Source organism: Diadema antillarum, unplaced genomic scaffold (assembly GCF_040938485.1).
Source record: "Diadema antillarum isolate AM-2024a unplaced genomic scaffold, OU_Dant_1.0 scf00000200, whole genome shotgun sequence".
Classification (NCBI taxonomy): Eukaryota; Metazoa; Echinodermata; class Echinoidea; order Diadematoida; family Diadematidae; genus Diadema; species Diadema antillarum.
In genome coordinates, this window is record NW_027271089.1 from 395,203 (window position 1) to 421,396 (window position 26,194).

General features: G+C 39.7%; 1 protein-coding gene across 1 annotated transcript; it reads left to right on the plus strand.

The window, feature by feature from the left end:
- Positions 1-1,455: 1,455 nt before the first annotated feature.
- Positions 1,456-25,685, plus strand: LOC139723790 (testis-expressed protein 9-like). The gene is made up of 11 exons (XM_071634999.1): positions 1,456-1,503; positions 7,069-7,202; positions 10,125-10,188; positions 11,829-11,942; positions 12,697-12,806; positions 13,622-13,809; positions 14,762-14,844; positions 15,676-15,849; positions 22,149-22,283; positions 24,672-24,806; positions 25,557-25,685. The coding sequence occupies exons 1-11, from the start codon at positions 1,456-1,458 to the stop codon at positions 25,629-25,631; spliced, it is 1,260 nt and encodes a 419-aa protein (XP_071491100.1). The 3' UTR covers positions 25,632-25,685.
- Positions 25,686-26,194: the final 509 nt, after the last annotated feature.

The following is a 26,194-nucleotide window of genomic DNA, read 5'->3' on the forward strand; positions in this document are numbered from 1 at the left end:
ATGTGATATGATGATGACGGGTGGTGATAAATGCGGCTGGTATAAGATTGTTTTGAATTGGTTTCGTATAGTTACGAGTTTCATTGAATAATAAATATTTTTTAATGTATAGAAGCATTCAAAATCAGGGATCCCTGTTCAAACTAATCCCTTAAATACAGCAACAACAAAAACAAACTACGCCCAATTGGAATCGCCACCATCCACCACCAACAACGAGAACAAGTTATGCTTTGATGTGAACACATAAATGAACACCAGAGATTGATAGAGCCACTCCCCTCCCCAAATCCAAGTGTTCAATATCGTACAATTTTATTGCACAGATATTTTTCTAGATTTTGCTTGTGACCCCTGCATGCATAGTGGTAAGCTATTTTCACCAGTGTAGCAAGTACATGTACAAGCATCCTTTTATTTTGCCGTCGGATATGGCTCCAACTCAAAGAGAAGTCGCGTCCTAGGCAACGCAGGACCAGTGCATTGTACTACTACAATGGGTGATTTCAAGTTCGGTGCTAGTGCTAGTGCTAGTGCTAGCTCCCAAATAACAGCGTTAAATCGAGCTCCAACACCGACGGTCAGATTAACGAGGTGATACCGATCAAAATTATCGATCACCAGCACTAGGTGTTGGAATCACAGCACCGCGAGCCCCGCAGGAATTGCGCGACGAAAAAAGTGATTGCGCGTGATTACAGTCAAATATTAAAAGATGTAGCCAAAATTGCTTAGTTTTAGAGACGTAGTGAGGAAGACATATTAAAATACCACAAATTTCATCCACTCCCAAAAATACAACTATCTTAATATTGCTTCTAGGCTCAGATTTATGAAGCCATGTCGAGAGTGTTCGTGTACGTTAGGTGGGAGACCATTGCGTTAGCATAGACTTTGCACGTAAAACGCGCATCTATTATGGACGTAAATATGAGTCTCGCACGGCAACGCTAACACCAGCACCAAACTTGAAATGACGAAAATGTTAATCCCTAGGGGCTAGTGTTAGTGAATGGTGAAAAAGCACGTAAATCGCTAACACAATCGGCAGAGCTCGGTTCAGCAGACGACATTCAACACCGAGCCCAGCACCAGCAACCGGAAATACGTCATAATTTTGAGGTCAACTCCCAACACCGACGTGATTTCAAGTTCGGTTTTATCGCAGGTGCTAGTGCTGAGATAGCACTAGCACTAGCACTAGCACCGAACTTGAAATCACCCAATGTACTAGTATGCTAAGCAGCTGCTGGCGTCGTACGTCCCTTGATCACGTACAACGGGTGCGCCAGGCTGGCCACCTCTAGCCGCTCGCTCTGCACCACTGCGCTAGGATAGGCGGCGCTGCTGCTCCCGCATACTAGTATATCGCGCGTATGTATTCTTCACAACAGCTATAAATTTATACGTATGTAGGCACCATCTATCATCATTCTTTGCTGACAAACCTACGAAATGGCAGATTCTAGAGGACGGACTGGGAGTTCGAGGCCCGCTTCTGCTGTGAGTATGATATCAATCGACCTGCAGACAGAAGTTAATGAAAACACGACTACGAGTACAAGCTACATACACTACGTAGATTTTACCATAGGCCATTTTTAGTTTTAACAGTGTCCCATACCTTCATTATTTTGCTGGTAAATGGCTGGACTCATTGCCGACATTGCCATTGATTGGTGTACGTACAGCTAAAGTCGCTAAACGGCTAAACTAAATACAGTATAACTAATTTTACGCTACTGTTGTGTTGGCGCTAGTGTACTTTCCGCACCTGTTTGTCAAATGATCTCCAAACATCCACAAACTCACCCTTATTATTCAGCTAATTCAGTGACCTATATAAGAAATACATGCATCTGAGTCTCCAAAGTCGATTTAACACTTTTAGTAAAATAGTATTTACACAGTCACAATGTCAACTCACAAGTGTCGGAAAATCGCTGCCGTCGGAAAATCTCGATCGCTTGAAATGCTACTCTGTACACAAGCACAGTATGAATACGTTCAACGCATACACTAGGGGTTGATCATTATTTTGGTTTGAATGTAGCCACACAGCGTTTTTCTGTGGTGTCATTGAAAAGCTAAAATTTGTTTTTCTCTTTTCATTGACCAAGTTTTGCATTAGCAGTTGTATTAAACTTCAAAGCCTGAGGTTGAGCGCACATGTGCGAGTGTGTGCTGCCACTTATATCTTTCTCTTTCTTTCCTATCTTTTCTTCTTTCATTTATCAGGTATAATCTATACCTAAATTTTCCTTTCCTTCCTATCAATCATATCTGTGTGGTTTTCCTCTTGCCTTACTTTCTCAATTTCCTATTTAACCATACTTTCTGCCTAATTGTTCTTTGTTTCCTTCATGGGTTGTTTTTCCCTCCCACTACTGCAAGGGTCTGTCCTTTCTATCCTGATCTCCAATATCTTTTTTTTTTATGTGTCATTCTAGTGAATCCTTTTCTTTATTTCCTTTTCAACCTGTATAATTCTTTCTTTCCTTCCTACTCATCTTTGCTTTCATCCAGTTTTGATTCATCTCTCATTCTCTTATTCTATCTAGTGCTTTTCTGTTTTCAATCTATGTTTTTCTCTTTGCTTTCCTTTTTTCTTTTCAAACATATCTATCTCTCCTTTGCTTTCCTTTATGATGCAAGTTTCTCTTCTTTCTTTCCGTCCATTATCTTTTAGTGTATTCTCTGTTTTGTAAACCTTTTGCTTCATTTTTTCCAGGTTTTTGTCTCGCCCACCGGAGGTGAAGGCGAGACTAAGGGATCCAAATGGCGTCCGTCCGTCGTCCGTCACAAATGTTAAAGTTTACCTGCAAGACTCTCTTATGATGCATAACTTGGCAACTGTTACAGCAATGGCAGCCACAATTGGGTGATAGAAGCACTAGGGGTATCTTCATGTTAAGGTGTTGTTAGAGGTCATGTGATGATGTCAAAGGTCATTTGAGGTCATATATGTGACCCTGCACCTCAAAACAAACAAAAAGTCGCCAGACATGAATTTTTAGTTAAGACCATATTCTGAAAGAGCAGACTTTAAGCTGTAAAATGATGTATAACTCAAATCAAATGGACTCTCCTAACCTATCTAAATATTGGAAAGAAAGCACAAACTCAGGAAAAGTGTGAACTGAGAAAAGAGGCTCTAAAGTACAGTGTCTATTCAAGCGCTTAATCTTTACCAAACCGTGCTGGCTGCGCGATGAATGGGACAAAAAACAGGAAGTAAACCACCAGAGTAACAACAATGAAGGGATTATCAGATTAAAGTGAAATTAAGCATGCCTCATTAACACATTCTGTCCACAATTGATGTCAACTTTCAAAGCAGTAGCATTACCCTTTCAAAAGTTATTAGAGTTGAAAGTGAAGAGTGGACAAGGTTTTTCAGAAATGAAAAAGGGATTCTAAAGACATACCTAATCACACTATTCTACCAAAAATGTTCAAGATAAACTGCTAAAAAAACACTTTCCTGCCTGTTTTATGATACCAAATTTTAGCACAGTGTAAAAGAAGACCCGCTCTTTCAGAAAATATGAAAAAGTTAAGTTCGGCTAGGTTGACCCATTTCACTTATTTTCAGTCCTCACGCAAAATCAGTGTGTGCGACTTTATGTTCGTTTTGAGGTGCACGGTCACATTGGGTATTAAAGAGTATGTGCAAGACTCTCTTTTCTATGTTAAAGTTTACCTGCAAGACTCTCTTTTGACAAATAACTTCACATGAGTTGCTTGGATTACAACCTAACTTGGGTCATAGATGCAGTAGGGGTACCTTCATGTTATGGTGCCATTGGAGGTCACAGGATAAGATCAAAGGTCATTTGAGGTCATACGTTAAAGTTTACTTGCAAGACTCTCTTATCACACGTAACTCGACACATGTTGCTACAATGGCAATCAAACTTGGGTGATGGATGCACTGGGGGTACCTTCATGTTATGGTGCTGTAAGAGGTCACATGATAAGGTCAAAGGTCATTTGAGGTCATACGTTAAAGTTTACTTGCAAGACTCTTATACGTAACTCAGCACATGTTGCTACAATGGCAATCAAACTTGGGTGATGGTAGATGTCTCTTGGGAAGTTGAAGGTAACCACAAGGTCAAAGGTTACAGACGGGGGTCAACGAACTTTTAGGGCCCAATATTAAGTTTTTAGGGCGCATTTCGTTTATGGCTCATAACTTTTGATCCCTTTGTCCATTTGTGACCAAACTTGGATGGAAGATGTCCCTTGGGGAGGTGAAGGTCGTCACAAGGTCAAAGGTCACAGACAGGGGTCAACAAACTTTGGGGGTGCGTTTTGATTGTGGCTCATAACTTTTGATCCCTATGTCCATTTGGGACCAAACTTGGACGGTAGATGTCCCTTGGGTGTTGAAGGTCACCACAAGGTCAAAGGTCATAAGCAGGTCAATTAACTTCTGGGAGTTATACAAAATATTAATTCCTTGTACGCGAATGGGCAAGACACAATTTGGCGTTTGCCTTGTTTTTTATGCATTTTCTTTTATTTCCTTTTCCCCCTTTTCCTAGCCTTATAGGCTTTATATTCTTTCACCCTTGTCTTATAACCACATTTTTCACAATCTTCTTTCATTCACACACAAAGACAATACACACACACACACACACACACACACACGTACACATACACCAGGGGCGGATCAAAGGTGGGTGCACATGCCCCCATTTTTTTTTAAATTTATTTTGTTTTAACAAAAAATAAAGAGGGGGCAGGCACCTCTGGATCCGCCACTGCACACACACACACACACACACACACACACACACACAACGTGAACGACCCTCAATCAATTGCTACCGCGACTGGGTACAAGCTGAGAGAAAGGCGGAAAAAGTATTCTCTTTTTAAAGATACCATAGAAGAACTTGCTCTGATCACCATGAGACAGCTACATTCAGCTCAGACGCGGTGCTTGCTGCCGTGAAGGTTTTTAGTACACCGTGCTGTGCTGTCTGCTCCCGTGCAACTAGTTATCGCAGAGCGAACTAGCTGCGATTGACACATTCTGACAAGTGTAAAAGTGTCAAAAAGGTGAAAATTCCTTTTCTACTGGCCTTGAATCTCACTCGAATTTATATTTGAGGCTGTTGGATATTTAGAGTAAGTTTGTGCATGTTTGAGATCATTTGACAAACAGATGCGAAAGTACACTAGCGCCCTACTGTTTACTAGACTAATCCTCTAGAGCATTACAATTTGACAGTAACCTGGCTTCAGACATACCTTTGCACTTCATATCTAGCCTACTCATTCACATGTAAACTCTTGTGTATCCATATCTAACGTTAATGTGCATGTAACTATACCAGCCGCCCTGTCGCAGAAAAAAAAAATTTGCATGATCGCACGACGCCTTGTCGGGCCAATGTGCATATATATGTGTGGATACCTTTCTGTGTTGCTGTTAGATTTCTATGTGGTGTAGATCTAGAAAAGACTAGATCTAGTCTACTGTCTAGACCTAGATGGTCTATGAATTTACTGAGCTAAGAAGGAGTGCAAGAATACTATTACAACAAAAAGTACAAATTAGTTACCTTGTTTCTCTTCTCAGTTGAACCTCTTGTTTTTGTTGATATACCAAAGCATGCTCATGAACCGTATCCCTGTGGGAAGTCCTTACTCCTGTATCGATGTTCCATAGCGAATGTCCTCGTCAACTTCTTGTGGACTTGCCTGTTTTACCCTCTGGTTAGCAAATCTTGTTAATTTCTACATGGCATAGCATGTTCAGTGTCACATATGAAGTATTGCACGCTCAAGCCATCTTTGTGCAGACTATTACCAGGCATTGAGAAATGGAAGGTTTCAAAATTTACCAGAACACACCGTAGCCTTCCATGGATCTTTCTAGGTTAGATTCAGTGAAATCATTGATGTAACAGATAGCCGTCAGCAACAGAATTAGTCAGCAGAGAGCTGCATCATCGCTTTCAAAGATACTGAGTAGGTCATGATTCATAGTGTCTGTTCAGTTAAAAAAGTCATATCTCTTTCTGACAATTTTGCATGGCAACAGTCTGTTATCAATCAATATGTCAACCATGTAGAGATCCGTGCCACATATTTCTTTTTCTTGCGGAATAGTTTTAACAATACATTAATTATGAACTGATAGTAGTACTCAGTAGATCGTTTTATTCTTTTCCACAACATTAATCTGCTCAACCAGAAACTTGATGACATAAGATACTATGACCCGTGATAGTCCACAGAATGAAATACACACAGTTTACAGTGTCATTGCTCAGCTCCTTTGAGAGCATTTTAGCGGGATTGCCACTTTTCTTTTCTTTTTTTTTAACGTTCACATGTGTAAGCTAAATCCAACAAAATGTAGCAACCCCATTATGTTGTTGTTGATTTTTTTTTCATGTTGCCTCCCTATTCTTCTTTATCCTTCACAGGTTGCCCAACCATGAGCCTTTGGATCATCACTGGCCCCTTTTTTAGGATAATCCCCCACCCCCTCCTTTTTACTTAATTTCCTCCCTGCTTTTGACACCCAACCTGCCCCTTTTGTTTTCTTTGTTCCGTGTCCCATGCCCTGACCTGCCCCTCTTGTTTTCTTTGTTCCGTGTCCCATGCCCTTCCCAGACAGTAAATGTTACATTGTGTGTAGTACCAGGGAGGTAGAAAGAGGTGTCTTGCTTGTCTTAATGTTTGTCATTTAGCCTCTGATGAAGATTCTGCTGGGATTGAAAGTTCAGGCCCCTTTTGACTCTGTCTAAATCAACATTTAACATCCTACTGGGCATCCATGTACAAGCTGTATACACCTGGGTGAACAGGCAAAGTTTCTTGCTCAAGAAACATAAGTGCCATGGTTGGTCTACAAGCCAGGGCCTACACAATAGCAACGTTTGATAAAACCACAGGCACTGCCATTTGTGTTCACGTGAATAACTGGGAATCCACTTTTCTATGAAGTAAAAAATGCATAGTAGTTCAAGTGCGAATTAGGTCTGTACGTCTCTGAAACAATTCTGATGCAACAGTGGATGCCTTGTTTTTGTATCATGACAGAGAAGCAGACCTTCCACCGGTGGCGGAGCAGGTCGCAGGTCATCAGCGGGGGCCAAAGGGGCTGCGTCCAACTCAAGGCCCTCGTCCAGCGCTGGGATGAACAAAGACTTACTGAGCAGGGAGGAGGAGTACATGTAAGCTGATTCAGAAGCTCTTGGCATGTTTTTTTGGTGCTTCCCTTCTCATGTGTTCATTTAAACCTCTACTAGAAAATATTAACTAGTAACTGACTAAATACAATATTTAAATATCTGGTAGCATGAGGATTTATGGGTGACCCAGAGTGTATTTGTACGCTCCCCATTGGGGTACATTAAAAAAACACGAATAGCACCAGTTAGTAAATATGTGCATCGAAGTGTACACTCCTCTGTAACAGTCAACTCCCATTGAGGTTCTTCAGCTGTCTGTGTAATTTCAAAGAGACGAGAGAGACCAAGAAGACCATGAAGACAAGCTACAAGTACACAATTCGCTACAGGAATTCTTGATTAAAGCTAAGCTGGTCCAGTCTTCCAACCCTATGGTATCCCCATGCTACTGAAGAGTCTTTAACTCTATGTGTGTCGTGTTCACATGCCCGACTCGGTTGGTGGCTTTCTGGCTTCGCATGTTTTGCTCGAACACACAACCCACGCACAAACTAAACAAAGATGTTGCAATATCCCACAGTACGCTGAAAGTGTCATAGCCATTGCTTTGCATAAAATTTACGGTACTTCACAGCATAGCTTGGAATTTTCTCTACAACTTTGCTGCGCTGCATTTCTGGCATAAACACTAACTCTTAAAAGTTGCATGCTTTTGGAACACAGAAGTGTTTCCTAAAAGCGCTCGTGCATTGCAGTCTCAGAATAATGTGGCACACCAAGGCCCAAATTCACGAAGGTGGTTTTAAAGTTAGTCTACCTTTTGGGCAGGTTTTTCTTCCTTAATGCGCATGACATGTTATTATATTGCATACCCCAACAGACATCCACAGAGCACCTCGCATTGATACTCACATGTGAAAGATAGGCCTATTTTAGGCTTGTGGTCATCCATGGACCAAATTTAAACCATGGTTTGTATTTCAACCACCCTTGTAAATACAAACCAAAGAGTTAACAAAGAAATAGATTTTTTTCTTGAAGTTAGTTTCAATGTAAGCTCCGAAACAAGATGCTCAGCTGGGGGTAGTCAAATGCAAGACTCAAAACGTCTTAATGTTGATCAGCTTGCATAACAGCTCCGGTGAAGCCAACCACAGACATGACCACTATTAGAGGAAGCAATTACCTTTGGACATGCAACCACAGAACTGATGGCTCTAAACTCCCTCAGAAGTACTTGGCAGTAATACAAATAAAGTGTCATATACATGGTTTCTCTGATGCTGTTGCCAGTTGATTCAAAACAGGGAACTCATTGCATAACTCAGTGTCTGACTGTCAAAGTGAGATTTTGTCCGCTGTACTACTACTACTACTACTACTACTACTACTACTACTACTACTACTACTACTACTACTACTACTACATGTCAAATGCGCATGTAATGACCCTATCACATCGTTCAATGGAGCATCATTCCATTGATCTTTTAGTCATATTAGAATCATGCACATTCCATATCTCTGCCATCGTATCAGTCACCATACAACAGATTCTTTTTTAAAGCAAATTCATTATTTTTTTCTTTATTTTTCAGTCCCATAGTTTGGAATGATTCATAAATTAGAAAAAATAAATACTCTTCAGGGAAGTTGCTGAAAAATGCAAAATAGTGTTGTTTTTTTCCATCTTGCGTGGCTATGGAAGTTTGTAACTTCAAATTACTCTGCCGTGTTGCCCATGGCAAACATATTCCTTTGACTACTATACTCTATTTTACACAGAGATACATGAATGAGTACAGAGGTATAACTACACATTCACACAGCTAGGCTATGGTGTGATTGATCTGACAAACATATGTGTACAATTGTACATACTCTGTTTTCATGGCATGACTGGAATGTTTTCATGAAACAAACATGTGACCCTGCATTACAAAACCGACAAAAAGTTGCAAGACATCAATTTTTAGTTAAGAACAGATTCTGAAAGAGTAGACTTTAAGCTTTAAAATGATGTATAACTCAATTCAAATGGACTCTCCTAACCTATCCTAATATTGGAAAGAAAGCACACACTTTGGAAAGTGTGAACTAAGAAAAGAAGCTCTGAAGAACACATCTATTCAAGCGCTTAATCATTACCAGTAAGCCATGCTGTAGCTGTGCGATGAATGGAACAAAAACAGGATGTAAACCACCAGAGCAACAACAATGATGGGATAATCACTCTGGAAAGTGTGAACTGAAAAAAGAAGCTTTGAAGTACGCGTTTATTCAAGCATTTAACCATTACCAGTAAGCCATGCTAGCTGTGCGATGAATAGAACAAAAAACAGGATGTAAACCACAGGAGCAACAACAATGAAGGGATAATAAGATTAAGCTGAAATTGAGGATGCGTTATTAACACATTCTGAAGATGATTAGTACCAACTTTCAAAGCAATAGCATCATCTTTTCCAAAGTTATCAAGAGTTGAAAGTGGAGAGTATGGACCAGGTTTTTAAGAAATGAAAAGGGGACTCTAAGACACACATAATCACAACATTCTACCAAAATGTGTTCAAGAAAAACTGTCAAAAACACAATTTCCTGTTCATTTTATGATCCCAAATTTTAGTATAATGAAAAATATAGTGAAAATATTAAAATCTCAAGATTGGCTGGGTTGACGCATTTCACCTATTTTCAGTCCTCACACAAAATCAGTGCGTGCGACTTTTTGTTGCTTTTGTGACGCATGTTCACATATGATGTGAAATTTCTGTGTTGATTGATGCCATATCTACGTGTTGCACCAGCTGCACACTGCTCATTTGTGAATACTTTCACCAGAATCCTTGTAGAATATTACCTTTGAGACCTCAAGGACTAGGAAAGATATGTTTAATGCCTTGTCTGTTCAAGCAAAAAAGAAATAGATATTCTATTTTTTATTCTTGTAATATAATGCCACAGGCGTTTGAATGCTGCCCTGGAGGCTAAAACAGCATCTCTGATACAGGAGGCAGAAGAAGTTATGGTAAGTCTTTCGTGATTTTGTTTTTGTATAGGTGTTATTGTTGCTTTCGTCATTTTAGATCTCAACATATACACAACAGCTATGACAGTGAGCAATCATATTCAGCATTTTTTTTTTTAAACAAAGACAGTGGCCATTTTTGGAGACAAATTATAATTGCCAACTATATTCCTATATCCCAGGTTTGATAAGTTACAATTTTCATTGATCATTAATTGTATCATAATTGAATGCACCACCGGTGCTGAAAGTTTGTTTACATTTGATTGTGCCCCCTCCCCATTTCACAATACAAAACTTACCATGCCTAGTCACAATTTGATGATATTTAACTAGTCTTGATATCAAGAGTTTTAATGCCCTGTAGAATGTCACTTTTTGAGGCTTCACTTCTACTCTTGTGACCTGATTCGAGAGATATTGCTCCAACAATCCAGCCAGGACTACAGTGACATCAGGGTGTGATGTCAGAATTCGATAGCTTCTATCAATGAAAAAGTGTTCCGTATAGCTCTAGAGACATATGCCATGAACATTCTACATATTATACCAAGTTCCGCTTTTGGGACATCTACCCTCTGTAGTAGTAGCTGAAGTCTTTTGATGCAGATGTTTTGCAATACATGCAGAGCAGTACGTATTGTTTGTTTCATCTATTGCCCTGTTAATAGTTTATTTAGAAACAGACAGAGCAAGTATATGTAGCCAGACTAGGAGTTATACATTCTTGTGTAACAAAATATGGTACTTTGATATGTAAGATTCATGTCTTAGCATGTGTTTGGTATGTTTTAGGACAGTGCTTCTCAATTGGTAGTCCGCGGCCTCCTGGTGGGGCATGAAGCTCATTCAAGTGGGCTGCAATGTTGGCCAAAAATGAAATAAAAATGATTCACATTCGATCCAACTGGACCTTGAAAACTATTGCAAGAGCCAAAGTTGACCTAGGGTTGAAAAACATTAAGATTATGAGAAGTGTGGTTTTAAAAGATTATCATCTGCAAATGTAAAAAAAAAAGAGAAGAAAATGCAGATTTGTATACTGCAAGAAAAGGGAAGTTTTGAAAATTGTGACTGTGAATGGAAAAGTGTGAACTTAAAAAAGAAATGAAATACTGAACATGTGTTAATGACCATGAAAAATATATCAATAGACCATCAAACTCATTTATTGCAACTTTTTGTAATATTGGCTGGAAAAAAAAAGAATTAGAAAAACAAGGTGTCCAAAAAAAAAATAAAAAAATCTGGTAATCTGATATCATTTCATGATGAGCAATAGGTTAAGTTCGTTTTCTTCAAACCTTAGAAAACCCTTACTTGCGGTGTGTTGTGTCAAAAGCGTGACAAATGAGTAAGAGCTTTACCCAAAGTTTACTTGTTAGGAATGGTAAGAGCTTTTATAACATAAAGCCTGAATAAAGGTACAGAAGGGGAGCATGTTCTTGAGTGATATGGGGTTAGTTTTTCATTTCTTTTTTTCTTTTAACACTGACATGTATTACCGTAAGACTTCATACACAATGTTTTGAGACATTATTTTTCAATCATGCACAATTTTTACTGTCTTTCTAATGGAATGTACGACCTTTAGAGACCAAAATAAGTGATACCTTTGCTGTAATAATCTTTGTTGACAGAGGGACCAAGAAGACATCTTGAGTCGATCCATGAACCGTCTTGAGCTGAGCGGAGAGGAGGAGCACCAGGCCATCTTCAGTGCCGATCCCGTCGTCTCTGATGACATCTCAAAGGTACTCCCACAGCATGGCCGAGAGTAGCTGACCTACCAACTTGGTGTTGCACACCATCATATGGAATTCCCCTGCAAACAGCATTGCAAAATAAGTGGCTTGGACCACGAGTAGCACAGAGATACTGTATATGTGACCCATGACAATGGATTCAGGCAAAAGTCGCAATAGCAAATTCCTTCCTAGGCGGGGTACAAAGACTCTGACCATTATTTTCGTTGCTTTTGTTTTTTTGGTGTTTTTTTTTGCAGAAATAGAATCTTCGATATATTTTCTACATCTACACTGTACGCTAACTTTCATGGCACAAGACTAAGTTTTTCCTATTGAAAATGGAATTTTAAACACCCTATATTGGATCACACTTATCAGTTTCGATCTTCTTTCGAACACCGCGAAAGGGTCCCCAATGATGAAAAAAACCAAATCAACTACAATGAAAATGCAATTTGTAAAAATGTGGATACGAAAGCACCATCCGCTCCTGTTACGTTTACACACGGGCATGGCGTGTGGATGCCATGGGGTAATGCGTGCACCATACACACGTACACCAGCAGGCTTGCAATTATTGTATCCGCCATCTTGAAAGACGTAGGCTACTGGTAAACAAGCCCGAGCGAAACGCATTGTGTATTTTGGCTCTCTACTCTGAGTTCCAAGGAAGGTGCCGGATAAGTGCGATTGGATTGTAGTAGGTAAGGCTTTCTTGATTGTCAATCACTATTAGTTCTGTTTTTTATTCTTCTTCCAGCCTTCGTTGATTCCTGCCACAAATTTGACGTCGGAGAAGAAGCCCCCCTCAAGGGCGAGACCTGGCTCATCCTCTGGTGCCGGCAGGCCGCCGTCAAGAACGAAATCCAGGTAAGTAGGCGAAGGGTTGTGTGGTGTTAGTCGTGTATTGTCTGTGCGTTTATGTGCATGTGTGTGCATGTTTGTGTGATAGCATGTATGTGAATTAACATGGGAGTCACTCCCCCCCCCCCCCCCCTGAATTTTCTGATGGTAAGTCAATCATTCATTTGTTCGTTCGTTCGTTCGTTCGTTCGTTCGTTCGTTCGTTCGTTCGTTCGTTCGTTCATTCATTCATTCATTTTATTTCAGCTAGTTATTAGCTTCAGCCAGGTCTTTTCTTCAGCTTGTCTGTGCATAGATTTAAAACAAACTAACAAACAAACAAGCAAAGATGCTATGATATGAGTTTTACAAAATGATATGAAATGAACGTATGAAATCATAGAAAAAAAATTGTCTAATCTAAGCATATCAAATATTTCAGACTAATTCCACACATCCCATCAGCTGATTTTTGCTGAGGATATTTTGGTGTGTTGTATTTCTCTCTCATTCTTCTCAGCATTATATAAATGGGCTGAAGTCTTGGCTTCATTGCAGGCATGTAGTACAGTATTCGTCTTGACGATACCAAGCAGTCACCTAGACTTTTGCATCCATTTCCACAAAGATGAAAATTGATTTATTCAATTCATTTCAATTTGATTGTGTTGGCCTTTTCAGTAAAATTGTAATATTTTCATGTATATGTAGAATACATTCATACAAGACACAGGCATAGCATAGATACATAGGAATACAAGATATATACAATAATATGATATCAGTATCACTGTTGGAAATTATGATTCGGCTAAAGGCAATCTCAAAATATTTGGCTCCAGACCCAGATCGCAGGCTTCCGTGTCCGCCAACCTCGCAGACGATGTCGCCATTCCGGACGCAACGCAGGCGGACTTCTCCCTGGCGGACACCATCTCGGCCATTGACAGACAGTACGAGGAGGGGAATCCCCCCAGCGATGCCGTCTTCGACGACGTGCTGCCCCAGGCTGCTGAAGGGATGGGATCAGGTGGGAGGCCCCAGGGATGCAGGGATGCAAAAAAAGAAAAAATTATTGTCTTCTCCTCATTAAATTGATACCCATGTATTTCACTTCACATCACGGTATTGGAGAAATTTGCATAGATCGTGTCACTGAATCTGCCCAAAATCGAAAGACATGTTCGAGGTGCTACATAAGCACTTGCTTTATACCCTCAGGGCAAGTGAAAATCAAAGTCGGGCAAGTGTTTTGGAACAATAACAAAAAAATGCTTGCCCATATTGGGCAAGCAAAAAAGGTTTGAAGTCACCTTTTTCACTTTTTCTCCCTTAAAACCCACAAAGTCAACTATACAGAAGGCCAAAGATAATGAGAATTAAGTGATGCAATGCACTTTTATTTCATTTCAACAACTTTCCAACATTTCATGAAGAAGTCCCAATGCAGTGTATCACCAACACTCGTTCAAACCAAGTTTGTTACTCCAATATATTTAAGCTGTATCATTTTGTTATCTTTTTGGACTTTCTTTTTAGGCAAGTGTTCTGCAATGATTTGAAAATCTGCTTGTCCAACCAGGCAGGTGGTAACAAAAGTTATGTAGTGCCCTGTATGTACAGAAAGTTAAAATTTGAGAGTGACACAGGATTGTAAATCACTTACACTATGTAGCCAATTTAAGTAACATGGAGTATTAACTTGGCTCTAAAGGGCTTTAAGAATTCTGTAACTAAACCACACAACTATGTATAAATTACAAAATCTTCAAATGAAATAATTTTCCTTTTTTACTCCATCTTGTGAAACACTGAACAAGATTTGTGGGGAATGTGAGAAGCAGTCTGGTATTTATGTTCCTCCTCCGCACAATGCTGATCTGTTCGTTTTAAAGAGAAATGAGGAGAAAGGGACAGGAAAGTTTTATATCAAGAAGTCAAGAAGGAATGATAATCGTAAAGGATAATATTTCTATTTACAGAGGCCACCATCAGGTTTCTGAAGGCCAAGCTACGAGTGATGCAGGAAGAACTGGACCGGCTGGCACACGAGTGCAACCAAAAGGTATTCGTGATCCGTTCTTGGGGAATATTCTTGTGAACGGCTGTGAATCCAATATCATGGACTCAGAAACTTAAATAGCGCCATCTAGAGGCTGAGGAAGCTGGACTAGATTTCTCTGCTCGTGACTGATTATGGAAGCCATACAGTGGATCTGTGACCACTAATTTCATCTAGTTTATAAGGTTACTTATATCCAGCTAAATGAGCTTTGTTGTGATTCTTGTGAAAGGTACTTCTTCCACTGCAATGGGTACTCTGTAATGATGATTTGTTTTTACAGTCTGTAGGTAAGGAAAATAAGAATTGAAAGTAAACAAGCAATTTGCATTGATGTTTGAGTATTTGCTTGTAATGGCCTTTTGTTAGGGCTTGTGTACATTTCAAAACTTGTGACTGAAGGAAGATAATTCAGCTGTAAGAAAAACTGGTCATATCATTTGTTCTACTTTCATTTTTTCTGTAGAGCTAGAACCTCTTTTTTTTTAAACATGAGAGGACATGAGAAAAATTGGAGAGGACATTTTGGGGAAGAAGAAAGTAATGTGCTAATCTCTCCCAGAAATAATTTGTATGCAGTATACAGACCTTATATGATGAATCTGAATATTTGCATGTAAAATCCAAATTGAGTGAATTTGACTTGCCCATGTACATGCACTGGTATGAAGGCAGCGCACAGTACATGAACAAGGTGTATGATGATAGTATTGTACTTTACGATAGCAAATTTACTGCCCGCAAAATTGACAGGAATTCCCGAACTGCAAAAAACTAGACTCAATGAATATATGGCTCATGCAGGTAGTCTGATCTTGGCTTGATTTCTTCCAGGATGAAATCTTGGGGACACTGGAGGGTCGCGTTAAGGAGGCAGAGGAGGAGAGGGGGCGGCTGCAGCGGACCAACCAGACGCACCAGACGCAGATTGACAAGTACAAGAGGCTGGCTGAGGACACAAGGAGGAAGAGCGAGGGGCTGGAGACCCAGCTGTCTGGGCTACGCAAGGTGAGCATTTCCAGTCCCGCATCCGATGTGATTATTTAATATCTGTGTGATCGGGCATTTAACTTGAACTTTGCATGCTTTCTTCATCAGCATTTAGTAATCCATCTACCTGGTAAACGTAAAGGACAAGTTCACCTTCATAGACAAGTGGGTTGAATGAATGCAGCAATATTAGTAGCACACATCAGTGAGGGTTTGAGGAAAATCGGACAATCTGTTCAAAAGTTATAAATTTTTGAAGTTGCTGCTCAGCCACGGCTGGATGAGAAGACTACTATAGCTTGTGATGTCACATGTGCACAATAATATAAAGAAAGTATAGAGAAAATTTGACATATTTTCATTTTTCTCGCAAAACAAAAGAACACTCGACTTCTCTCTTTCAGAAGGCAGGGGGAATGATATTGCCCTTAACATACATCAGTAACAAGTTGAAGAAATGTGCACTTATTTCAAATAGTAAAGTTTTGTGAAATTCTCTTTATTTTCCTTATATCGTTGTACGCATGTGACATCATACACTGTTGTAGTCTTCTCATCCAGCAGTGACTGCACAGATACTTTAAAAATTCATAACTTTGGAACGGATTGTGGGATTTTCCCTAAACTTTCACTAATGTGTTCTACTAATATTGTTGCATTCACTCAATCCACATGTATATGAAGGTGGACTTGTCCTTTAACCTAGTTGCATGTAAGCACTCCCACTCGGGTGGAGCAATACTGTAAAACATTATATATTCGCGGCACGAAATTTTTGCGAGTTGGAGCTGACGGCCTTTTTCATGGCATGAAATTTTCGCGAATTGCCACTGGTGTTCAATGCATATACATGTAGTGTAGACAAGAAATTTTGTGTGCATTTTAATTTCGCGAATCTTGGCACTCGCGAAATTAAAATGCACGCGAACATTCCTCGTTTTACAGTATGCCTTGGTTGAACAGGAAAGCTATGGTGACACAATAGGGTTAAGGTGGATTAAAGGGGTGATATAGTTTTGGTTAAGATGGGGCATCATGTTTCCAACCTTATTTGTGAGATAATGAGAAACCTCTAATGAAATTTGAAAGAGCCTACAATTCTAAGAGGAATTTAGAGTTTATTGGATGAAAATTGGTTTTGAAATGGACGAGATATCCAAAAACAAAGAGGTCTTAATAAAAGGTGTGACCCATCTTTTATTTAAACCACTTTGCTTTATTTTTTTTTTTATGTCTCAGCCATTTCAAACCGATTTCCATCAAAGAAACTTTGAATTCCCATCTCCACTAACACTCTACCATCCCTTTAAGTGCATTAGGACCTCGATTATCCAGCCATCGATTATCTGGATTCTCTGGTATCTGTACATCGACTGGCTGACTTATCTTTTTATATTTTCATGCATTTTCTGTGCCAATCTCACTCAAAACAAACAACAGTTCAACCATTGTCATGCGAATACATGGCGGGACATATTCCAATCATTGCAGCGGACTGTAACTTTTAATTCAGTTTGTGAGATGATATGTCAATTACTAGTGCCACGCCTGTCACTACACTGTGCGCACAGCAGTGGTTACAGAACAATGCAGTGGCAGTATTCGACGAGTGGCAATATCAATCTTATTGTCGGTCAATATCAATCAAATGAACAATACATGAAGGGATATTTTACTTATATTTTGTTTTATTTTGGTATCAATGTATGAAGTGTGAAACATTACAGTGCTATGCAGATAATCATAATATTAGTGAATTGGTAATAACATGTATGCCCCTAGCATAATAAGCTAAAAAGTGCTGTATTTGAGCATAATAATCTCTTATCCGGCCAAATCGAATATCCTAATGCCTGCCAGTCCTGATGTGGTCGGATGATTGAGGTTCTACTGTACTATTCAGTGGCAGATAGTTTCAGACATCTGTGGCACTCAGTAAAGAAAGCAGTCCAGTGTGAGTGAGTGCCAATTTGTGAACATTGCTCAGCAAGGGGATAAGTGAAGGTTGATAGAAAATCTTGACTTCAAAAACAACTTACCTGCTGTATTATCATCTTTGCTGAAAAGTGTTACTTGTATATACATTTCATACTGGTGTGTTCCTAAAGAGAAATTGGTACTGCTCTCTGTATGTTGCTTGATATTGGTTGACAGGACAGCATTGATAGTAAAGATGATTGTGCATCAAGTATGATGTTATTTCTGCCAGTAGATAAACATGAAGCATGTAAAACTCTTTAGCACCAAAGATGATGTGGCTCTTACATTCACATACGATGTAGGTGGCATGAGAGATTCCAAGAATGTATCGTCAGGATCACAACACCTTCCCCCCCCCCCCCATCCCCCTTACCCCAAGATCAACAGCCAGAGCATTACAGTCCTTCTATCACACACAATTTTATCAGAAGTTTTGTATTTTGTGTGAAGTGGAGAACTTTTCCTGGCAACATACGTGTATGTCTGACCTAACATTAAAAACTAATTGTTTCGGTCATTCTATCCATTAAAATTATGGCAATATATGTTTTTTTTTTTTTCCTCAGGATGTGACACTTGTTAGTTACCAGTCTATAAGTAATTCAGAATGTTATCTAATAATCAGGGTAATTAAACAAATCACAGTCACAATCAGGTATTTTATAAACAATTTTTTTTTTCCTTTGCAGAGTATCTTCTTACTGTAAACAGTTATACTAGGTGTTTCAAAAAACATTTCCCACTTTTGATTCTTAATAATTCATAAACTATATATCAGATAACACTGTCATTGATATGAGTAGTAGCTGAATAGTGTACAATTTGGTTGAAGGTGGTTTGAATATGAAAACATAAATCAGTTTCATGAAATCCATGATTAATTTCACAGTTAGGTTCCAGATTTTCCTCTATTTTCAACCCTCTGTACAAAATTTCACTTTGCACAGGGGTCAATGGGTGTGTATGGGAATGTGTGGTTAACACCCTGACAATGGTCCTAAACAATGGTTAGGGTTTGAATGCTTCATTATTTATTCATGAGAAATTCTACTATCACAACTAGTCTTTATTCAGCCTCTGGCAGTATCTGTGTAAAGTCAAACGCCTGCCGATACTGTCGTTGGGTCTCGACAGTGCTCTCCCTACTTCTGAAAAACGATATTACAATGAATACCTTCTGTTCTATCGTAAACATTGTGACAGGAAGCAAAGAAAATCAATTAGAGTATACGCTTGTGTAAATGGAGCCTTAGATAAATCTCCTGTGAAACATATCGCCCCAATGATAACCCACGGCAATCCACATGAATTATTGATTAAGCATTCATGTGCCTCGGAGCACGAGACTGACGCCTAGTCAACAGGTGGTTCAGGCATGTCCATTGTTAAGGGCCATTGTCAGCACACACTCACATACACATCATTGGTTCCTGTGCAAGGTTCTATTTTTGTACAGAGGGTTAAAATTTGACCAAAATCTGAAACCTTACTTCAAAATCAATCTTAGATTTAATGAAACTGAGTTATGCTTTCACATTTAAATTACCTTCAACCAAATTGTACACTATTCAGCTATTATTTACATCAATGACAGTTTTATCGGACGAATAGTCTTTGAGCTATTAATGATCAAAAGTGGGAAATGTTTTTTGAAACACCTAGTAGATGCCAAAGTTTGTTTCATGACAGGTAGATAGTATGTTCTTTTGTGTTTTGTGTTAATTTCACAAATTCTGTGTAGTGTACATATGCGTAAATTTTATGCATAGAATATAACGAAATATAATACAATATTAAAGTGTTGGCACTTGTCTGAGCTGAAGTAATAATTCTTTATTCTATGAAAATGTCAGTGTGAATTCTGCAGTAGTTTTATGTTTTGGTGTACATTTTATCAATCCTACACCTTTTATTGTTGACTTTATCATGTGAACTTTAGAATTTGCATTATTGGACTATATAGCATTTTCCTAATCTTTCACCTGAGCTGTTATTCAATACCCTGAATACATTCCAAAGACTGGAATCATAAAAATTGAGTGCCAATTTGCTTTTCCTTTTAGTGTTTATTCTTTGCAATTATCATTGTCTCTTTTATTTGCCCTGATAAAACATCGGGCCTGTCGATACAATCTCGAACAGTTCACCAAAACTAGGCTATAAACTGAGAGTCAAGTGCTGAAAGCCTAAGTTTCCAAATTTCATGTAGCTAAAATATCTCAGTGCAAAGGATGTACAGTCAAACCTGCCTTAGTGGTCACCTGTTTATAGTGGCCACCTGCCGTATGCGGCCACTGAAAGAGCCCCCAAAGAGAAAAGCCATGTTACAGACCCTGTGTAAAGCGGCCACCTGTCTAATGCGGCCAGCGGCCACCAATTTTGACTCCCGTGGTAGACTTTAATCTGTCTGTAGCGACCACAGACCCATACCGGAGCCGCAGCAAAGCCGATGATTCATCACTTTTTTCCGCTTTGCAGCCGTGCCTGTCATTCATTGCTAGCATTCAGTCATGGCCACCGCTACATTCACCTGCCATTCAGTCATAGTAATGCACGTAATAGTGAAAATCTTGCTTGAAGTAGGCCTACATGTACGTATAAATGTATGCTACTGTGCAACAACTTGATCAATACTGGCATTGTTAAATGCGTGACGCACACGTACGTATGCACACGTATACGCATACTACACAAATGTACAATACATACATGTAGGTGATGCACACAAAATGTCTGATAACCTGTCTATAGCGGCCACCTGTCTATAACGGCCACTCTTTTTGTCTCCCTTGGTTGGCCGCTATAGATAGGTTTGACTGTATTTTAAAGACATTTGATTGCCATCCCTCAAAGTGCATTACTAATTACAAAGAAAGTAATTTTGTGAAAAACCAGACCAAGGGTCAAATTTTATGGTAGAGCTGCACTGGCATCAGATTTTATGTGAAAGACAAGATTTTTACTACTTTTAGAGAGAAAATATTGTGATCAAATTGTTCTCGTGTAAGCATTATCGTGCTTTAGAAACGCACAATTGTCTCTTGTGGGAAGGGTTGTAGTGAAGGGATGACTGGTAGAGGTAACGAGAAGAAATTGAGGAAGGAAAGACTGTTTAGCCAAGGACAGTAGATCATGCAAGTAGTATTTTGATATACAACTAGTGAGTGGTCACGAGTGCGATATGTACAAGATTTTGCACAAGGTGAAAGATAGAGGTGCTCTATTCAACGAGGCAAAGCTGAGTTGAATAGTGTGCCTCATCTTTCACCATACACTATTTTTTTTATACAACACCTTGGGCATCAACAGATGTGGTCCACACAGATTCTTTAATTTAGCACAGAAATGGCAACCATTTTTCATGAAAGGTGAATGAGTAGCACAGTCACAGTCAGTCTACTAGTTGTACGTATGTGTGCCTACTGCGTGTGCAAAACCGATCATTTGAAGTTGTTTACAGCAACAACAAAAAAAGTGACAAAAGGCATGCTTACAAGCATGCTTGTAACTGTTGGGTGTGTGTGGCAAATGCTTGTTTATTATGACATCAAAGCCGTGCAATGGATAAAAAACTACAGCCTGTATCAATTACGAGTTTAACACAGGATTAGCGATCGACCAATCAGGTTGCTACATTCTGTTTAGGTGTTGCATAGTTAAAATTTGATTGATGGTAGACGGTATCAAACATTTCAGTGTCAGGAAGACAGTGAAAGCAAAACAAAACAGATGGACATATCGACAAACTGACAGGAAACATACTTATGTCTAGTGGAGAGGGGTTTGAATGGCATACACAGCATGAACAAACTGCAGAAGAAAGATCCTACAGCCGTAGATAGATCATGATCACAAAAGCAGCATTTTGTCGAGCAGAAGAGGGAGCTTCCATCCTGATTTCTTGGGGTTTGATACAAAAAAATCAAAATCAGACAAGTAAGTTAAATTTTGGAGAAGAAAAAATTGGACAGTGAGAAAATATTACGAATGGCAAATGATTGGAGAGTACATGTACATATAAGACAAACTGGCAACTCTATGTAACCTGGATGTTGAGTAGCTCTCTGTTTTTTCATGTGTTGTTGTACACAGAATTTCACTATTTTTTAGTTTTCTCAAATATGTGGCTAGACATGGAACTCATCCGCTGAAGCAGGACATACTGAAGGAAATGAAGATGGTGAATTTCTGTGTACATTAAAGTGTAAAAGTATGTGTCTTCAAGTGTCCGGTTTTTCCCCAAAACTGTGACCGATCTACTTCACTGATTTGTCAGTTTTCATTCAAAGCAACACAGAATCAGAGTGGAATTTTTTTTTTTCAAATTCTGCTGCCAGGAACTGGATGAGCTGAAGCGGAACCAGAAGAAGTCTGCTACGACGCAAGGCGCCACCGAGGTGCGACTGAACCGAGCACTGGAGGAGGTTGAGAAGTACAAGGCGGACATGCAACGGTTAAAGGCATCATCAAGGGTAAGGATCTGGCTCCTGACTGGCACAATAAACATTTAATGAGATGATGAGATATGAGATGCTGGAAGTTTAAGCACTTTAACCCATTGAGGACGGGTTGATTTTGCTACAACACGCATTTCCTAAGACACCTGCCCGAGTATTCTCGGGACTCGTCCTCAGTGGGTTAATGACATTGACATTTTGTGTCCAGTTGTACAAATTATTGGACAAGTATCATGCTGCACATCAAATCTGTTATGCTTAAGCCAGATTCAGTAATATGCAAGGAAAATGTTCCATAGTGAGTGTCTGTTTTTATTGAAATTTTTGATTGAGATGTAACACAAGGGCCGTGAAGCAGAAATTGTTGAAACTACTGAAACAGTTCACTTCATTTTTACTTTGAGATCAAAATGTGTTAACACGAACACAGTGGAAACCAGAATTGTACCATTTGTCCAAGCAGTCTTCAGAAATCTTCTTCTCTAGAACCAGAAGCGATAGAGCAAAGTTAACACTATGAGTTAGTACATTGATGACTGTAGTTTCAAGTTTGTTCATTGCAGATCCAGGGCTGCCCCTTGGAGTTTGGGGGGGGGGGGGGGGGGTGGATCCAAATGCAGACCAAATTGTACATTTTCCTCTTCTTGCTGAAAACAACATAACTGATTTTCACCAAACTTGGCAAGTAGCATTCCAAGGGGGTTGGATCTCATAGTGTTTGAATGGGCACCATGCTTTTCTTTGGGTACCCATGGGGCCCCAAACCTCCTAAATTAAGGAATATTCAATGATATTCTTCTCTAAAATCATAAGTGATAGAGCTTTAAGTATTTTTTTTTCAAAACTGCATAGTCGAACGTTCCATAAAGTACAGTATACTTGGCAGGTATTTCTACCAGTGTGATACCGCAAATGGCACCATGCCCCCAGCTCTCAAAGCTGCCCCCTGCCCCAAGTTCCCAATGTTCTCAGGTAAGAGTCTGCAAGAATGCATGGAAGGTGAACTTGCGATACTCGGGTGAGCGTGAGACCCCTGGGTCTCTTGTTATAATTCGAGGTGCCGATACATGAGTGACCTGAATATCTGGTGATACACCCGTTGTAGGTGGCAGATCCAATGTTGCTTGCACCTGTAACCAAAAACATCTTGACTGTTTTGCTGTGCCAGCATTGGAAAGTGTTGCTGCAATTTGCAATGCAAAATGTTTACAAACTTTAATCTTCTTTTCTAACATGTGGATGTAGAAATTAGTTGGCCTCAGAATACGCTACCCATGCAACAGAAGGCATAAGCTGGTAATCAGTTTAGAAAATCACAGTTAGAACAAATCTGTGAGTTAATGGGAATGCTAGTCTTTGATCGCCACTGGCAACAATGTCAAGCAATATGTCGGTGGTATTCAAAAGTAGTTACTGCTTAACTCCTTGTGTGCCATGGAGTAAGCCCACTTTGTGCCACATTGTTCTGAGACTGCACTGCATGATTGCTTGTGGAAGACATTGTTTTTCAAGCCATGTAACTTGTAGGAGCGTTTATTATAGTAACGCAGTACTGTAAAAAAGTAAAGAATATTGCAAGCTTTGCTGCGATGCAAAGTTCATGACAAAGCTATGGCTAAGATGCTTTCAGTTTATTGTGGCATGTTGTAATTTATTGATCAGTTTGTGAGTGGTTGTGCACTTGAGCAAAATACTGTATACGCCATATATTTCGCGAGTCTAAATTTTCGTGAATTGGGAATTCCCGACGACTTCGCGAGTGGTTAGATTCGCGATCGTGGAGTTCTTTACTGAACGGAGAAAAATTCAAATGTACATGCATACATCTCATTCACATCAGTATCAGTGTCAATATTTTCGCGTGTCTTTAATTTCGCGAATAGCACCTGACTTGCGAAATTCGCGAAAATAAAAACCTCGCGAAGTATTCGCCGTATATAGTATGCACGGTTAGCAAGCCGTCAGCTGGGTCGGGCATTCAAATGTAGCGCACAAAGACTTAAGCAGAATGGCCATATCAACCCATTGAGGACAGGCTGATTTTGCTACAATGTGCATTTCCCAGACACACTTGCCCGAGTATACTTGGGACTCGTCCTTAACGGTTTGCTGTATACGCCGAATATTTCGCGAGGTTTTTATTTTCGCAAATTTCGCGAGTCAGGTGCTATTCGCGAAATTAAAGACACACAAAACTATTGACTCTGATCCAGATATGAATATGTGACATACACATATATATTTCTCCATTTAGTAATCGCGAAGTTAACCACACGCAAAATCGCCGGGAAGTCCCGATTTGCGAAAATTTAGACTCGCTAAATATATGACGTATACAGTAACTCTTTTTTTAAGTGGAGACTTTTCATGTCTGTGGTTTCCTCCTATTTCTCCCTCCCTCAGGAGTCCACAGACGGCGAGAGGAGGAGAGTGGAGCAGCTGCAGGCGGAGAACAAGCGGCTGGAGAAGCAGAAGAATGAGCTGATGTCGGGATTCAAGAAGCAGCTGAAACTGATCGACGTTCTCAAGAGGCAAAAGGTTAGCTTTGGACGCGCAGATATCCGACGAATTGTCATCTACGGTAAAAACCAGAAACATTCATGGCACGAAGCCTTCACGAATTAGAGCTGATGGCCTTTTTGGGCGACATAAAACTCTCACAAATCACCACCAACATTCAATGCACTGTGTAGACAAGCAATTTCCTGCATATCTTGGCTCCTCGCGAAATTCGGGAAAGTTTCATGCATGTGAAAATTTCTGGTTTTACAGTATGCTTTATTTCGTCCACAGAGATTCTTTCCTAGAGTGCAATTCTCTGCCCTGCACAAGTTGATGTGAGAAAAAAACCCGAACAAACATAGGGGGAAGTTGCATGGATAGAATGGTGAAAGTGTCATCAAAGGCACCATTAGACATGACACCAATGGAATTTCAAACATTTTCATGTTTTCTTTTCATCACAGTGTTTGTCACATTAGTTGAATCGTGTGCTGTGTCATTGATGCCTCCCAGGTACAAGTGTGTTTGTGTGTGTGTGTGTGGGTGTGTGTATGTGTGTGTGCCCTAGTGCAATTAGAATTTATTTGAGTGCTTGTGGAAGCTGTACATTTGAATGGATTGGGCCGCACATCAATGTTCATGCATTTCTGTGAACTGGATGAAAACATATGTGTATAAAGCAACTCCACAGTGCAAATTCGGTATGTTTTTGAACTGCACAGTGCGAAGAATTAACCATGTGAAAATATTGAATTTTACATGTACACTCCTGCATTTGTTTTCCAGATGCACATAGAAGCTGCAAAGATGCTGGCCTTCACGGAGGAGGAGTTTGTCAAGGCATTGGAGTGGGGCAATTGAAGAAAGAAAGATGCAAGGATGTGGTTGCCATGGCAATGTGAGGTATAGTTTGACGCACAGAGTGCAAGAGGCTTCAGTGGCTCTTTCTCAAAACCTCGGCCGTGATGAAAATTATCCTGAAATGTGCCAAGGTTTATTCATTTATTTATTTTTTTTTTGGAATGAACATTACCATGGAAATCATTTCTGCATAATGGAGTGGGCATCTTGGACATGTACCCTGAAGGTGGAAAATCCTTTGGTCAAGGTGTTACATGTGCGCTTGCCCGATTGCCCGGGGCAAGTGAAAATCAAGTTGGGCAAGTGTTTTGGAACAATGAGAAGAAATGCTTGCCGGAATTTGGGAAGCAAAACGTTTTGAAGCCATGTTTTTTTTTTTCACTTTTGCCCCACAAACCCATGAAGTCAACCGTACAGAAGCCCCAAAGGTAACGACTGTTTAGTGATGCAACACACTTAAACTTCATTTCAGCAACTTTCCAACACTTCTGTGAAGAAGCCTCACTGCAATGCAACACCAACACTTGATCAAACCAAGTTTGTTACTCCAATTTGTTTATGCG

Excerpts from the sequence above, each read along its gene's own strand:
- LOC139723790 (XM_071634999.1), top strand. The coding sequence starts at position 1,456 with ATGGCAGATTCTAGAGGACGGACTGGGAGTTCGAGGCCCGCTTCTGCT. Across the intron at positions 11,943-12,696 it reads TCTCTGATGACATCTCAAAG|CCTTCGTTGATTCCTGCCAC; the intron begins GTACTCCCACAG and ends TTCTTCTTCCAG. Across the intron at positions 15,850-22,148 it reads AGCTGTCTGGGCTACGCAAG|GAACTGGATGAGCTGAAGCG; the intron begins GTGAGCATTTCC and ends TTCTGCTGCCAG.